This window comes from Oreochromis niloticus, linkage group LG3, assembly GCF_001858045.2.
Source record: "Oreochromis niloticus isolate F11D_XX linkage group LG3, O_niloticus_UMD_NMBU, whole genome shotgun sequence".
NCBI classification, from domain to species: Eukaryota; Metazoa; Chordata; class Actinopteri; order Cichliformes; family Cichlidae; genus Oreochromis; species Oreochromis niloticus.
The window spans coordinates 76,913,702-76,931,100 of record NC_031967.2 but is presented as its reverse complement, the minus strand read 5'-3'; the positions used below and the strand labels follow the sequence as shown (position 1 = coordinate 76,931,100).

At 41.1% G+C, this 17,399-nt stretch overlaps 1 protein-coding gene across 1 annotated transcript; it reads right to left on the bottom strand.

Annotated features, from left to right (window-relative positions):
- Positions 1-10,198: 10,198 nt before the first annotated feature.
- LOC102077477 (uncharacterized) lies at positions 10,199-16,007 on the bottom strand. Its single transcript, XM_019350940.2, has 4 exons — positions 15,989-16,007; positions 15,775-15,810; positions 11,091-11,351; positions 10,199-10,675 (listed from the first exon to the last, which is right to left on the bottom strand). Exons 1-4 carry the CDS (start codon positions 16,005-16,007, stop codon positions 10,320-10,322), a joined length of 672 nt encoding a protein of 223 aa, XP_019206485.1. The 3' UTR covers positions 10,199-10,319.
- Between the last annotated feature and the right edge of the window lie 1,392 nt (positions 16,008-17,399).

Here is a 17,399-nt window from a genome sequence, read left to right as displayed (position 1 = left end):
ATAATGAATTGTAGAATAAATTCTGCATTTGTAAATTCATTTTTGAATTCCAATTTAAAAAACTGATTTTTAAAATGCCTTTTAAATCTTCATTTCAAAAAACATTTTTGAATTCCAATTTAATAAACTGCATTTCAAAAACCTTTTTCGAACTGCAGTTTAATAAAGTGATTTTCAAAATGCTTTTTAAAATGGCGATTCCACTCCTCATTTCAAAATCCATTTCCCTTTCCTGTTCGCTCAGGGATTAACTTTTGGATTAGCTGCTGGATTAGCAGTTGGATTAACAACTTCATTTTAAAAATCGTGCGGCTATTCAAATTAGACACACCGTGGGATGTAAGGAGCTCTCTGATTGGGTGTGTGCTTGTACAAAGGCCGTTCAGCCTCGGGATTTACACTCAGCTCGACACGGATATGTGAAGAATGAAGGGACCCTGCAGCGAAACGGAGAGCCAACCTCTGACTGAGTGCCCGTTTACTCAGTCTGACCACCAGTTGAAGGTAACGTGCTAATATGGCTAACGCTAGCATCACCGCACGTAGCCTCGTTATTTTAAGGTCATCTTAGCTTATGAAATTTTTTCGTCGCAGCTGTACGAGCTAGCTACGGGTTTTGTAAGCTGCTGTGCTCTTCACAAATAAAGCTGGAAGCAGCTCAGACTGTTAGAACCAGCACTGAGCCCTGTTACATTTATACAGTGTTAGAGCAATGGCTGCAACCTACAGCCTTTAAACTAGCGATTGAAATGCTGACAGTAAACTCGTCAGTCCAGATGTTACCACATTACTTTGTGATACTTAGCGTTAAAACAACTGAGACAGGCTGATTAAAATAACAGCTGTGAGTTCTGAGGACACTCATGTGAGAGAAAATCTGCTCACACAGATATGTAGAGCCAAATACTGTCAATAAGGCCTCTGCAATGTTCTGAAGACAGTTAAACTTCACTCAGGTAGTGATGTCCAGCAGGTGAAAATGCAAGCTCCATGAACACGCACAGCTATGGATTCCAGCTGTGTTCGTAGTTCTGCAAACTTTGACCCCCACAAAGTGGGGCTGCATTTCGATGTCGCATTAACTCAACAAGTTAATGCGAGACAAATCCAGCTGCTTATTAAAGCTTTCTGGTTTGATCAGTCTCGAGTCTACGGATGTATCCATGTATTTCCGTGGTACTGATGCTGCACTGAGCGGACAGCTCCTGAAGCATTTGAAGTGTCGGAATGTGGAAATTTCAACATCGCTCGAAAAAACTGCCAGCTAGCAACGTCACTCTCACCGGTAGGCTAAGTTATTTTTAGCCAATTACAAGTTGAATCTGGTAGTTGGGGTTGTTAGCTAAGATACTGTCATTAAGAAACGGCACAACTAATGTGTCTATGTGAGCTAATTTGCGATGTGCACCGCTGGCCATTTATTTTTTAATGCCCTCTCAGATTAATTCACTGCGTGTCGTGCCCAGGGCTGGACTGGGACAAAAAATGATTCAGACAATTATTTATTAAAGGTAGACATTTTTAAATGAGAATAAGAAAGAAAAGTATTTCTTTGTGCCCCCCTCTCCCTGTTAATGCCCTACCTGCCCCCCTGGCAAAATTTTGCTAGACTCGCCCCTGCACAGTTACCAGCTGTCAGCTACGTAGAAAAGGATCCTGGTGTTATTTGTCTCTCAGAAACAGCTCATAACTTCCCTTCAACTCATTCACGTCACCTAAAAGGTAAACCTGTTTCTCCATCACCTGTTCAGCTCTGATGATTCAGTAAGGACATCTCCTGGTTTCATCTGCATGTTTCCCTCTCACCACATGTCCAAACCGATATCATGACCAGCAGCTTTTACAGCTGTGGCTCCAGCAAACATCAGCTGATACTAGAAATTAATATTAAATAAATTCTAACAACAGCTGATCAAGCTTAAACGTGCTGCTGTTGTTTAACGCGACATCCGCTGGTTTCCTCTTTCTGGCGCAAAGTGAGCCTTAAACAAACAAGAGAGAAAAGCTGATCAGCTGGTCATTGATCAGTCTCATGACTGAAGTAGAAACAGGAGAGAGAGGGGAGAGAATGAGAGGAGAAGAGGTAGCTGTGCAGCAAAGACACAGAATAACTTCAGCTTTGGGTCTTTTTTCCATTGTAGCTGAAGTCCGGGACGAACTGTTCCTTCTCAGCTCAATACGAAACGTGTAATATTTTCTCTGAATACGAGACGATTCCGTTTTTTATGGGACGGTTGGAAACTCTAATAACTAACCTTATAAATAAAATAAAGTTGACTATCAGTAACATCATAGTGTGACAGGTTGAAGGACTACTGTTGAAGGTCTACTGCATATAAAACTGTTCACTTAATACTAATTCATATCAGTTGATATAAGGACAAAAATAATGTAAATATGGTAAGAAAATGGTTAAGAGTTCATTATTTTTCATGTTATATTAATGGCTTTCATGTTACTTAAGAGAACTGCAATCTATACATCAGTGATCGGCTAGTAAGCATTTTTTGGGATCGATTAGTAGTGTCTCTATCCTCCACTAGGGGGCTTTCGCGTGTTCTCCTCACTGCAATAAACTACTGCATGAGAGACGCAAGTCAAAATCGCTCTCGTGATTCTTTTCCCCCTGTTTTCAGGTAAAAGTGTTTAAAAGTTGATATATTTCCAATGTGTACACTGTTAAGATATTTAAGAGGTAATCCTTAGTTGTTTTGTAAGCTTTAGAAGCATTATATTACAGTTTTGTGCACATATACTTTGGCTTTGAGCCTCGGTTTTGTACTGTGTAATGGCCAGTAAGATAACGGCAGGAGCTAAAAACGCCGCTATTGTCAGCGACTTTGTCAGGAAACCTGCTCAAGTATATGTATAGTAAGCACTTTAGTATTTCGGTTTATTATTTAGTGTTTTCTTCCACCATGTGACATTAAGCAGTACAGAATGTGAAATGTTTCTGTTCATTTTGACTGCAATAAATGATTGCATGAGAGACGCAAGTCATAATCACTCTCGTGATTCTTTTCCCCCTGTTTTCAGGGGTGTAACAATAGCACCCACCCAGCTGTATAGAAACTCCATCATGCTAGCTAGTACACAGTACGAGTTATTGTAACTGACTGTAAAAACTCAGCACAACGAAAATAAACTCCACCTAAACTTGGTTTATATCTGACCCAGATAGACTGCAGCTCATAACTACCTGAAGTTCAGTTCACCGCCTCGGGTCTCTGCTCCTCCTGCCTCCACTTTCCCTCATCTACCTGCTGGCCTCTGTGGAAGCTACGCCACAGCCACCACCAAACAACTGAGTTATTTTTACACATCGGCCAGCATCTGGCCAATCCACTACCTCTCATTGTTTATACCGTTACAACTTGTGCATAATTTTTAGAAATGTACAATTTCTATTAGCATTTTAAGTTATGAAAATGATTCGTTAAACATGTTTGTGGATTTTACAGTAAAAAATATAACTTTTTTCTACTCGGATTTTGAATTTTTTGTCTGTATTTAGATCAGTTGTGCTAATATAGTATGCTAAAATGAAAAAATAACTCAAATTTCAGATATTTGAGGTTGTGCTACCAAACAATTCAAGATAAAGTTTTTAAAGGTGAAATATAAAGGTAAAATCAAAAGTAGTCAAAAACGGCCAATTATACCCTGGACCCCAGAGGGTTAAAAGAAGGAGCCCCTGTCCTTTATAATAGTTAGATCATATGAAATACATAAAAGATTTTGACAAATGACCCAACACCTGTAACAACATCCACCTGAGATACACAGACTGGTGTTACTGCACAGCAGTGTCTGTCTCTGCATGTACATGATGTTTCTGTCTGTGAGATTGTGAGTTGGAAACTTGAACATTGTTGTTTCCACATGTGTGGGCATCATGGGATCATCATGGGGTTAGCACTGGTGCCTCACAGGAGGGAGCGTGGGTTTGACTTTGTTCATGAATTTGCAGAAGTGTTGATTTTTTTTTCCATTATATTTAGATTTAAAATCTTTTTCCAAAGAAATAAAGTTTCAGTTTTAATGTTGTTTAAACATCTTTCAGAATCAACATCTTTGTAACCTGTTTAAGTTATTTTGTACTTGTGGGATAGTTTCTTATCTGTTCTGTTGTCTATAAGACCCACAAACATTTTTAGAGAGCAGCAAACATACAGATTTTAAGCTTTGGGTCTTTTCTTTCTTCCTTCTTGCTCAGGCAGCAGTTAAAGCTAGAAATCTTTGCATGACAGCAGCAGAGAGGATGTGGTGTCTTAGAGCTGCACCACAGCCTGAACATAAATGCACAAAACATCAGATTATTTTTCTTATTTCTGACTTTCAGACACTGGTAACAGAGGCTCACTGACCTTGGTGTGTCGTGCAGATCAGCACTGCAGTCAGAACTAAAAGAAAGCAGCAGGTTAGTCTGAGGTTTCACACTCATGAAGACGACAGTGACACCAACATTTTCCACTTCACTTCTCTCAGTGTGGGAGTGTCTGCTCTTAGTGTCAGCCTACTCTATGAGCTCCACACGGGCCTCAAAGGCCAAGCAATTCAAAATCTTGACCAAAGCAAGACACCACTCATATAGCTGGACCCAGGCTCGCCCCACTTATGCTCAGCAGTGCTTCCCTCTGACAGCAGCTCCTCTGTTACTGAATGAAGGGAGCTCTGAGCTCAGATTGTGGAAGAAGATATTAAACACAATCTCTGTGAGTTATTTTTACTGTCATATTATAAAATGTGATGTTCTAGAATCATGCTATTCTTCTTAAGGCTTTAATGGACCACAGAGGAAGCTTTTCAAACTGATGACATCAGTGCTGCTGTCTACTTGTTACATTTAGCACTGTTTTATTTGAAGGCAGGAACATCTGTAAAAAGTACTCACAATATAACAATACTGTAAAATTACAAGTAAAATACTTTGATTTAACTACAATCTGAGTATGTAATCACAGACTCAGCCTGACTGCCATGAAACAGAATTCAAAACTAGGCTTGTTTGATGATCATAAAGTATTTACCTGTCAGCTTTATTCTGCCCACATGATGCCTTTAAGATGACTTTGAGAGGAATAATACAAATGACCTTTTTGTCCAAAGCATTTACAGTACAACATGCTACTGATAATAATCTTATATTTACAGAGTCTGCCACTTAAGTCAGACAGTTAAACCACCTTTAGGTTCCTAAAGATTGGAATCATGAGTCAATTTTAAGGTAGAAAGACTTTCTGCAAATAGGTTCATGACATCAGGAATAGGCACCAAATTCACCAAATTCACAGAAAAACAAAAATCAGAATAGGAACGATTAGGCCTTAACAAAGAAAATACTGAGGAAGTGAGCTACAGCTTTAAGAGCGAACCAGCTGTTATTTAGGAGTTAATGTGCAGATGTTAACACAGCAGCTGGAGGTGTTCATTAGAGGTACGGAGTGATGAGTTCACTTCAGTCTGACTGAGACACTCATCAATCTGACCAGCTGAATCAAAGATCAGCAGTGTGTTCACACATCAGGCTTAGTTTGTACTTTAGAGTCACAGAAGAAGAACAACTCTGTTCTCTGTGATAAACAATCGGGGAGCTGAACTTCAAACAGCAACATGCACTCGTTTTGTTTCTAACTACAGTCACAGCCTCATTGCGAACTGTGGCTCAATTTGAGTTTAATTCTGATTTTAGTTTTATTGTTAAATACTGTAGCCATGGAAAGTCAGTGCTGTCAGTTTATTATCTTCCATTGAGTCAAATCATCGTGTGTTCCACAGAGAGGACTTTGTTCAATGAATAACTGATAGAAAGTTTCCTTCATGAATGTTTTCATGTCAGGAAATGTGTCGTTAGGGTGAAAACATTATTCATCTTTAAACCTTTAGTGCTGAAACATCTCTCTCTCTCAGACCTACATGAACACCATCACTCAACTTTATTCACTTCTAATGGAAAGAACCCAGGCAGAGAAAAACAGACCACGAAAACAGAAACAGTGATGATTTTCATTTTATTTTTTTGATTTACAGGATTGGAATCAATTAAAAGAAGGGCACACTAATATTAGCATACCTAATATTTATATATTTAAAAGAAATATTTAAAGAAGTACATTAAAACTTGAACCCCTCTCCCCCAGACCCTTGTTTGGATAAGGGGAAGAAGATACTGACTGGTTTCACTAGCTGGGCCCACGTCCTCATTTTAGGTTTGACAGCATTTTAGTAGGTAAAGGTGAATGCTTGGACATGAATTGAGCTACGGTTTGGGAAGGCCTCGAAGGGGACTGGCAACGGCTCCCGGGCCTGACAGATCCCCATGTACTAAATAGGAGTGAAGAAGTTAAAGAATTGAGAACAAGGAGGGAGGGAGGGGCACATAAACGAGAATGAACAGCTTGCAGAACTGGGGGGAACCTATATAGATGACAACTGGAAGGAGCCTGTTTGGAGGCGTGGTCTTGTTCCTGAAATTCCGATACATAATCTCCAATATTTTTAAATCAGGATGCACTTATTCTAATCTCTCCATTATCCATGGCAATGTGTACAGACACAGCCTATTTTTACAGTTTTTATTTGGTTTTCTTCATAAGCAGGAAAACCAGCAGACTGCAGCCCACGGCCTCTCTGTGCGAGGATCTAAACGTATTCTACGCTAGATTCGACACAGCGAACACCACGAGACCGGACAGTGACGAGACCGCGGCTGACGCCAGTGTGCACACTGTGTCTGAGGAGGATGTGAGGAAGTGCTTCAGGAAGGTGAACGCACGCAAAGCTACTGATCCGGACGGGATTCCCGGCCGTGTCCTCAAGTCATGCACGGCTCAGCTGGCTGGAGTGTTTACACACATCTTCAACCTTTCCCTCTCTCTGTCTGTAGTCCCAGCCTGCTTCAAATCGGCCACCATCGTCCCTGTACCCAAATCCTCCACCATCTCATCACTGAAAGACTGGCGACCGGAAGACCTGACCCCCATCGTGAGCAAATGCTTTGAGAGGCTGGTCAAGGACTTTATCTGCTCTGCACTACCCGACAAACTGGACCCTCTAAAATTTGCATACTGCCACAAAAGTTCGACTGATGATGCCATAGCCCTGACACTACATACTGCCCTCTCACACCTGGAGAAGAGAGACACGTATGTGAGAATGTTGTTTGTAGATTACAGCTCAGCATTCAATACCATCGTTCCCTTGAAGCTGGACAGGAAACTGATCTAGGACTGAGCAGCTCTCTCTGCAGCTGGACGCTTGACTTCCTGTCTGACAGACGCCAAGTGGTCAGGCTGGGCAGCATCACCTCATCCCCCATCACACTGAACACTGGTGCTCCACAGGGGTGTGTACTGAGCCCTCTCCTGTACTCACCCTACCACTAGCAGCCACTACATGCTGCTGGTGTGTCTATTCAGAGAGACCTTATCATTGTAATGTGCTGGCGCCGGCAACTACTGATCCCCGCACATGTATGTACAGGCAGAGTAGAGCTGTGGAGACCTGGCTTGTATGGTCTTATGTTGCAAACAACGAATACAGTTCTGTTTGATTTAACTGACTGGCTTCGAGTTATCTGGCTAACCACCACACCACATGCCCACTGGACCTGCTAGCCGCTCCTTCCTCGCCAAACTGCTGTTACAATATGTATATTTATATATTTGGTATACATATTAGTAATGTGCATAGAGACTTATATTTGTACATATATTTATTCTTATAATTCTCACATTGTTGTTCTTATTTTTGGCTTGTATCTTATGTTTCTTGTATTTTCTGTATTTATCTTCTGTTGCTTGTGAATCTTGCACACAAGAATTTCACTGACATGTGCTGTACCAGTGTACCAGTAATGTGACGTGACAATAAAAGTGATTTGATTTGATTTGATTTGGTACGTCCAAACTCATTTTGAGACAGTCAACACAAAGTGGTGAATTGAATTATTCAGATGGATCCCTAATTAGGATATAATTGACATAGATTTGATTACTTTATTGAATTTATTTATATTTTTAATTTATATCACATTTATATTTGTTATTGTATTCATTTATTTATTTGCTTCAGTTATTTAATTTTGCCCTAACACACACTTTATTGCATCGATATCATGAAAATGCTGTCTTTCCTCAGGTGAGGATGACCAGGTAGTTGTAAAAATCTGGATTTATGACTGATGCCCATCAGAAAAACAAACACTTTAGATAGAATTCTCCTTGTGCAGACATTAGAGGGATCCACCAGGAATGCTGATTCAAATTTCGAGAGCATTCTCATTCCCAATGCGTAATGTACCGACGGTTTGTCCGTTTCATATCTGCTGATTAGGTTAAGTCCCAAATTAGAGATCAGCGGGTATGAAATCACTGCCTACTGACCAATGAGTCTCCAGCATTCCTGGAGGATTCCTCTGACCTGTGCACGTTTCACTAGTCTGTTTCCACAGTGAGCATCAGTAATAAATACAGACTTTTTTTTTTTTTTTTTTTTTTTTTAATATTATTAAATACCCAATAATAGCTGAACCGCACTCTTCAGCTATTATTGCGGGCAAAAGAAACACAGATTCACTAAAATAGAAACAATTTATCCTAAAATGTAAATGCTATGAAGAGAAAGTCGCATAAATGATTCTGTCTTCAGTACTCGTGTTCATATTCGAAAAGTGTTTATAGGACTGAAAGCAAAACTACATTTGTGACAGTCTAATATCATCGCTATAAAGGTTAATCATAAGCTCGTGTATAATGTTAAGCTGGGTGAAATTCTGCACCGATCTATAGCCAAATAATTATTACCAGGGAGATAAAGTGTTATAAATGACTGCAAAGATTAAGGTACACACAAATATAGCTGGTGTAAATATAATCTCATCCTTTGTTCAGGTGCAGGTATATAAATACGCAACTAACACAGTGCCTCCAAGTGGCCAAAAAAGTTAATATTGCAGTTCAAGTCTATGTGAATCGGCCGAGGCCTTTGCAGAGAACTAAAACAACATGTCATAAACACACAAGAACTGTTGGACTTATAAGTGGAATCGATTTATTTAGCAAGGAGTAGCTGTAAGAGTGTTGGTTTTTTGTGTTCTGGTAAAGCAATGTTGCAGTAAGACCAACATTAAATTTTGCTGACACAAAGACAGCAGGTGAAGTGAGTGCCCTGTTTGTCAAAGGTAACAGACACCATGTGATTAATGTCCTGTTTTTGAGTCCGCCCCAGGGCAACTGTATTGTGCTTTCTTCCTGCTTTTGTCTCTCATGCAAAACTTTTGGTTCACAGTAGCTGCAACAGGGAGCTCATTGCAGTCCCACCCTGTGGTAAATAATCATGAATTATTAAGTCTGAAGGCTATGCTTGTTTTTGTCACTCATTTTCCATAAAAAAAAAAAAAAAAAAAAATACAGACTTTTAGATGCAGCTGTATTCTTTTGGCTGGAAACAATTTTACAACAATTTTCTTGTTTCATGAACATTTATATAAATCGGGACACCTGTTTGCACTTGTGGGCTTTACAACAACAGCAAGTGGACTAAGCCTACATTTGATTCTTACTTGCTCCCAGAGCATAGAGCAGAATACTTAATTATAACCTTTCAGTTTCTCCCATGTATTAAAGACAGACTTATGATACTAATACATTTGTTAACTCACACACTTGGCATAGTCTTTTCTTCCTGCCTTCAAAAAGGTTGAACTTTTATTGATGTAGCAGCTCCTTTCCAGTCTTACTGTTCAATACATGTAAAACATGCCCATCCCACCCCTTACATATGAATGTGCTCATCCTGATTGACAATGTTAGCGTAAATCAATGCAAAGATACCCTGGGTATGTTGAACTCGCTTCATAGCACAGGGCCCAGATTCAGGACCTAGATCATATTCCTTGGAACAGCAGCAGAAGACTCACAGTTAAGCTGGAAAAACCTTTCAAACAGACTGCAGTTCGGCTGGAGGCTGGTATGAAACCTGGGTCTTCTTATTATTTTCTGTAGATCAAGATACCACCACCAACAACAACAACAAGCAAGGCAAGAACTAACAGACCGACAATCAGTCCAACAGACCCTCCTGGCTGACCTGCAGGTGAGAAACAGGTGTGAGGTGTCAGCTGTCAGGTAGGTGATGAGTGAAGAACAGAACAGAATCCATTTCCTCTTCAAACTGCTGTCAGACATTATCTACTGCACTCTGATCACATCACTCAGACCAGCTGCTTTCTACAAAGTCTCATCAACAACATCTTTAGAAACAAACATCAACAACCAGGAAGCAGCTTCACCTCTGATCACACACACACTCAACTCTACTCACTCAGCTGGAGGAACAACATGAAGGTAGGTGCTGTTGATGAACTCGAAACTGGGTCTCTCTTGGTTTGGTTTTCCCTGAGCAATGTGACACTTGTATGTTCCAGTGTCAGTAGTCGTCACATTCTTCAGAATCAAAGACACGTCTCCATCCTTCATCTGTCTGTCCTGCAGATCCACCTGGTTCTTAAAAGATGGATGCTGGCTGTCTGGAACAAAGTGACCATCTCTGTAGTAAAGGACATAATCTGGCTTCAGTTCAGCTCTGCTCCACTTTACAGCTGTGATGTTGTTGTTTGGAGCTCGACATGTCAGAGTGACGTTCTGTCCAGACTCAGCTGTGATGTTTTTCGGGCCTGAAAGAGGAAACAACACAGAGCAGAGAGGTTAAAGGTCAAAGTACAACTGCTCACTTCTGCAGTAGCCAATCAGAGTGAGGGTCATTTGTGTATAACCTCATTTTTCACTGACATGCTGCCTTTTCTGTAGCTACAGCTGTTTGTATACACTGAACAAAAAGCTTTGTAGCTGTATACTGACTCCTGACACTACAACACATCACACTGACACACACATATAAAGCATCAGTGTCTGCTTATATGTTTCTGTTTGGACAGTAGGGAGAGGGAGGGAAGTACACTCCTTCATTACTCTGTCAGGCAGGTGATGAATGAAGAACAGCACAGAATCTATGTACCTGCACAGAGAATCTCAGCTGTTCAGCTCAATTTGTGGATGAAATAAGAAGTAAAGTCAGAGTGATCAGCTTACCAGTGACTGTGATATTAACCAGGTTACTGATGACACCGTTACTGGACTCACACCAGTAAACTCCGGTGTCGTGAGGCACCAGCGTACTGATCGAACACGATTGACCATGTAGCTTTCCCCACCCATCTCCACACTTAGTCCTCTGTCGTTTGCTTGTGTTTCTCCTCAGAGTCTGATCAGAAAAGCTTTCGTCCTCACAGTTTAGATCCACCAAATCTCCTTCAGAAAATTTAGAGCTGTTGGGACTCACAGTCAGACGAGCTGTGAGGAAGAAGAGAGGTCAGATATTACTCACTACTAAACTACTGGAATAACTCCGCCCCCTGGTGGCCTGATTGAATACTGAAAAAATAATTTTCTACCAGGTTGATGTTATAAAGCTGTGGAAACAGGACTGAGGTTTCTGGCGTTTGCAGGCTATTTGCAAGTAGCACAGAGAAGAGCAAACATCTGAAGAGGCACAAGCTCCAACATTTTAGTAATATGAAGAACAACTTTGTTGCTTGACCAGCACGTTTTGGCCTTCATAGGTTTAAGGTTTAAAAACATTTTTAGGATTATTTGGTTCAGTGGAAATTACTGCTGCTGACAGTGAAAAAATCTGCAGACCTCATAGTTTTCAGAGGATGAGCATTTGTTCCAGGGTCCATTTTCTGCCAGCTGTTCATTTCTGTGTATGCACAGGATTCTCTCCCTCCCCTCTGCTTTGACTGGTGGGTGAGAGGAAGCGGGCAAATTCTACAAATGTCATTTAAAGATTTAACGACTCACTACATGTTAGTTCATGTTAGCTAGATAACACACACGCCTTAAAGACATAAAGACCTGGATGACCTCTAATTTTCTGCTTCTAAATGAAGATAAAATTCAGGTTATTGTACTCGGCCCTGAAAATCTTAGTAATATCGTATCTAACCAGATTCTTACTCTGGCATTACCTTGGCCTCCAGTAACACTGGGAGGAACTGGAGCTGGAGGCTGCATGCCCCGTTGGAAGGCTTTAATTCATTTTATTTGTGTTTGTTTAACAGGAAAAAAATAATCACAATAAAAGTGAGACTAGTGAGGAACATAAGTATTTGAACTCCCTGCAATTTTGCAAGTTCTCCCAGTTAGAAATCATGGAGTAGATGCATTCCCACTGTGATAGACAGCATTTAAGAAACAATTCAGGAAATCACATGTATGATTTTTAAAGAATGTATTTGTGTAGCACTGCTGCAATACAAATATAGCAGCAGTGCTACACAAATGCTATAAATCACTACGTCAGCAGTACCTGTCCTTTTGGTCATCCTGAAATTATTTTTCATGATTTTAAGGATCCAAAAAACTACTTTGGCTTTACTGAAGCTGTCGCATTTCCCCCTTAGAGGCTTATATTTTCCTGCTTTACCGTCTAAAACTAAATCAGGGAAATGTTTACGCTCTGTCAAATATGCACTGAGATGAACTACCAGGAGGGGCACTGTAACCATAGAAACAAACACAGAGCTCTGACGTGGTTGTCGATCACTCCTAAATTTACTTAAGCCTTAGAAAAGTAAAGTAGCCTTACAAAGTAGTTAAAAAAGTGGAGGTACAGCATTTGGACAGACAGAGTGATTAATTTTCTTTGCAAAAACAAGAATCTTCAGGGTGTACATCAGATGTCTTAAATGAGGAAGACTTTAATGCTTTACATTAAGGAGGAGGAGAAATTGATGTTTTCTAAAAAATATGAAGTGAAATATTTCTCTTGTCAGTGATGAAGTAGGTGGTGGCCGGCCCTTAGTCCACGGCTGGGCACAACCTGAAAAGGTTACATGGGCCCACCACCCACAGTAGGTGCCGTAGGGTTTGGGTGCAATGTGTGCTGGGCGGCAGCCAAGGGGCGAGGACCCTGGTGGACCAACCCCTCGCTACAGAGACTAGTGACTGGGACAAGGCATGTCACATCTCTGGTGGGGAAGGAGCCTGAGCTAGTGCGTAGGGGGGCACGGGGGTGCTGAGAGGCAGTGCTTCGTTTAACATCTCTGAGCTTTCCAAATCAGAACTATCTCTACTGAATTTTGGCTCCGTCTGAACAGTTCTTTGAATTTTGTGGCTTTTTCGCTCATCATTTTTAACCAATCCTGTGTAGGGATTCAGAGTACCGTATGAAACAGAGCTGCTGATGAACTCGTCTGTGTTAGTGCTGTCGTCTGTAATCTGATGGAGACTCTGCAGTATAATTTACAGAAGGCAGTACTTCTATTTCCCAGGGCCAAAGGTTATAACTCTTTTAATTAGATTTAAAGGCTGATGTTGATCTTCCTCTTTCACAGAGGGATAGTGAGTCTGTGTAAGTGGATTTCTCATCCTGATGTCTGCCTGCTGACGTGTCTCTTGCAGGCTTCTGTGCAGCTTGGAGGTGACGATTAGACTCAGAACTGCCCAATCAGATGCAGTCAATGTGATCCTTGTCACTAATGGCCCAAAAACTTCACTGGCTTTTAGCTGGTAAAAACAGAGCTCACTAGCTCTGTGATTAAATGCATAACCCCAGACTGTGGAGGAATTTCATTGCTCCTCCAGAGTTTCTTCATCAGGTCTCTGCACTCTACATATACGCATCTGCCACCTCTTGGGTGTCACTGCAGACGCTCTGTAGCATCTGACGGCTGTCTGACTGAACATGAAGAGGTTATAAGATCTCATGGTCATATTGATGGAAAAAAACTTTCAGGCTATTTTATTGTGTCTGTGAAGGTTCTCAGTCATCCAGGTCATCGTAGTCAAAGAAGCTTGCAAAGAAAAGCGTCTGGACTTCTTTGAGTTGCTTGAAGACGTTTCACCTCTCATCCGAGAAGCTTCTTCAGTTCTAAGGTCAAATGGCCGAGAGTCCCAGATTTAAACCCAGTGGGAGTATCCCCCCCAAAGAGGGACAAAGGACCCCCTGATGATCCTCTACCTAATCACGTGAGCCAAGGTGTGAAAGCGGGTGTGGGACCTAATCAGCCAGGGTTTCGGGTGAGCCCATTGTGAAACCTGGCCCCACCTTGTCATGTGAATTCCTGAGGTCAGATGGCCCAGGATGTGAGTGGGCGTTAAGGCGTCTGGGGAGGGAACTCAAAACTGGATTATAGATGGCAGACAGTTGGTGTCGTAAACCACCGCCTCTGTTCAAAGATGGTCTCTCACAGTGGACGTAAATGGCTTCTTTCACTCCTCTTTCAAACCATCTGTCCTCTCTGTCCAAAATGTGAACGTTGGCATCCTCAAAAGAGTGACCTTTGACCTTTAGATGCAGATGGACTGCTGAGTCTTGTCCTGTGGAGGTGGCTCTTCTATGTTGTGCCATGCGCTTGTGAAGTGGCTGTTTGGTCTCTCCAATGTAGAGGTCTGGGCATTCCTCGCTGCACTGTACCGCATACACCACGTTGTTCAGTCTGTGTTTTGGAGTTTTGTCTTTCGGGTGAACCAGTTTCTGTCTGAGTGTGTTGCTGGGTCTGAAGTACACTGGGATGTCGTGCTTGGAGAAAACTCTCCCGAGTTTCTCTGATACACCGGCTACATAGGGGATGACAATGTTGTTGCGTCTGTCTTTCTTATCCTCCCTCGCTGGTGTCTGATCTTCTTTTCTGTGCATCTTTGCACATTTTATTGCGCTGTTCATTTGGGCTCTATCCGCACCTCTAACCCGTAACACCTCAGGGCAATAAATCTGGCCATGTTTCTAATCGGCCATATCGAATTGGTAAATGTTAGGGGTAGGGCCACCTCAGGGAGGAGCCCCACCTCATATCTCAAACCGTCAGCTAAGGGTTTTGGGCATTAGCTGAAATTCAGGCAGTCGAGAGCTTCTGGCTTCTCACCATTGGCTGACTTTGGGAGAGGAGGAGGAGGAGCTGTTTTACAGGGATCAGGTTAAAGTCAGCCTCATTCTCACTGATCAAAGCGAGAGCCTGCCTGAAATTTCTTTACTGATTATACGTTTCCTGGTTTATTAACAGTTTGGTGAATCCCTATGCTGAGATTTTGAACTGTCAGTCTAAAAGCCTCTCAGTGCAGACTGGTTGTTGTGTGGAGAAGCACCTGACTCTCTCAGAGAGTCTTGCTCCAGTATGTCTGCCTCATGTGGAGCTGAAGCATTTATAAGTCTCACTTTTATTGTTTATTGTGTGTTAAACAAATGCAAATACAATGAATTAAAGTCAACGGGCATGCAGCTTCCAGCTCCCGTCGTCACCGCCCTCTAATGTCACAAAGGCACCAGTTTAATTAGAAATAACCTTTTTATTATCCTTTTCTAATACACACACACACACACACACACACACACACACAACTTCTGTCTTAAAAAGTTTACATTTTCACTCTTACATGTCATTCATCCCCCACAGTGTTTCCCTCACCCCCAGCTGCAGATGGCCGTCCCTCCCTGAGCCTGGTTCTGTTGCAGGTTTCTTAATGTTATAAAGGAGTTTTCTTTCCCCACTGTCACCAGTGTTTACTCATAGATGATTGTGTGATTGTGGGGAATTTCCCCTGAAAGCTATGGAGCCGTTATCCTGCTTTTCTGATGAAACGAGAGGAGTGACATCTTTGAGCTGCATCAAGGCTGGAGCAGCGCTGCACTGTTAAAGTGTCATTATATTCATACAGTCCTTTTGTTGCCTTGAAATTTGTGAGTTTCAAAGTTTGACAGAAGAAAGTTACTGACCTCCGTATCCTGTGCAGCTCAGCAGTAAAGTGGGAACTGAAAGGAGGCAACAGTCACATTATTTTGATTTTTCACACTTGGAAAAAGCAGAAGTTGTAAACTTTCGCAACACCACCACCCGCTCTTTTCTCTTCACTCTTTCTCTGTGAGACTGTTGTTGATCTACTTCAGATCATCAATCCCATCCTAAAATGTTTCAACTCTTAATGTTCACCTGGTCTTCGGGGACCCATTTATGGCCAGGGTTCGTTTCATCCACTTGCTATTTTTTATATCTATCGATGTGTGCATCTAGGTCCTGCTCTCATGAGGTTTTCCACTTGAGAAAGCCAGAAATAGGCCACAAAAGAAAAAGAAGGTGGATGTTAACTCTTTGTCACTACCTGGTGAAGATTAACAGGTCAAAGTCTTTTAAAACTGGAAACATTGCTGCCACAAAAAGAGTCTCAGGGTGGAGGAAGTGTTTGAACTTTCTTCTCCCCAAGACTACTCGACAGGGAAACATTTATGCATTTATGCATTCGTTTATTTAATTTACAGCCTCCATTCAGTGGAGATGCAGTTCTGTGTTTTTTCATCATGAAGATGACTTTAAAGAAAATCATGTTTTGAAAGCTCCTGAACAAAAATTCTTTTATTTTAGACAAAGTTTAGACAGAAAAAAGTCAGAACATCACTGAGTAATTTTGGAAATACTGCTGGTACTGAAGCTTCAGACCAGTTTGGCTGGAGAAGACAACAGAACTGCAGTCATGTTTTCTGGTGAAATGTTTAAGGTAATTATTACGTCTTGTACATACAGATGAAGAACATATCGTACTTACAGATTGGAATTCTGTGTTGTAAGATTTATGAGTTTCATGCTTTCATAGTGGCACTTGAGAGCTTGACATTTTCTCACACTGTAAAAAGTTTGAGAAACACTGATAAGTGTATGTGTGCTTTTGGGAACCATATAAAGCTGCAGTACAGAATCTTTGGAACAAGCTTAAAACATTTTTAGAATATAAACAGAGCGCTCTGCTTCTCTTTACAGCTCCTCACTCCACCAGGGCTCCGTTTGGCACTTTTTGATAGTGAGCAAATGTGATGTACGTACTGCAGCAGTCATACAGACAACTAGATGGTCCAAAAGTTGGCCTACCTATTACTGGCTGAGGTTTTAGCAGAGTTGTGGCTGAACCACATAAAATATATCATTAATTTTAATCTCCCCAATCAATGATAATGTTATGTTGGAATGTTGGTAAAGAGGGTCAAAAATGTTTCAACCCAGTTTGTTTTGCAGATTCTGTATAGCAGCTTTAATAAGTAAAATTAGTTTTTTTCTCTTTTTAAGTTTAACTGTTTTGCATGTCACTATTTCTGTTCTTCCTGACCTTGTACTTGCTCCTCACGTTCTCCTCTTTCCCCTCTCTCACTCTTCGGACTGACAATCATACAAATAGGTTGAATTCAATTAGATGAAAAAATGACATTAATATTAAAAAAATATACTATTTAGATGACTAATGAAAAAGTCCTCTCTCAGTGTACTTTCAAGCAAAAGGCAAATAACCAAACCACATGTACATCTAATAAAAGATATAAACATTGAAACACTGATCCAACATTATTCTTGATTG

Excerpts from the sequence above, each read along its gene's own strand:
- LOC102077477 (XM_019350940.2), bottom strand. Across the intron at positions 11,352-15,774 it reads GAGCTGCACAGGATACGGAG|CTCGTCTGACTGTGAGTCCC; the intron begins GTCAGTAACTTT and ends TCTTCCTCACAG. Across the intron at positions 10,676-11,090 it reads GGTTAATATCACAGTCACTG|GCCCGAAAAACATCACAGCT; the intron begins GTAAGCTGATCA and ends TTCCTCTTTCAG.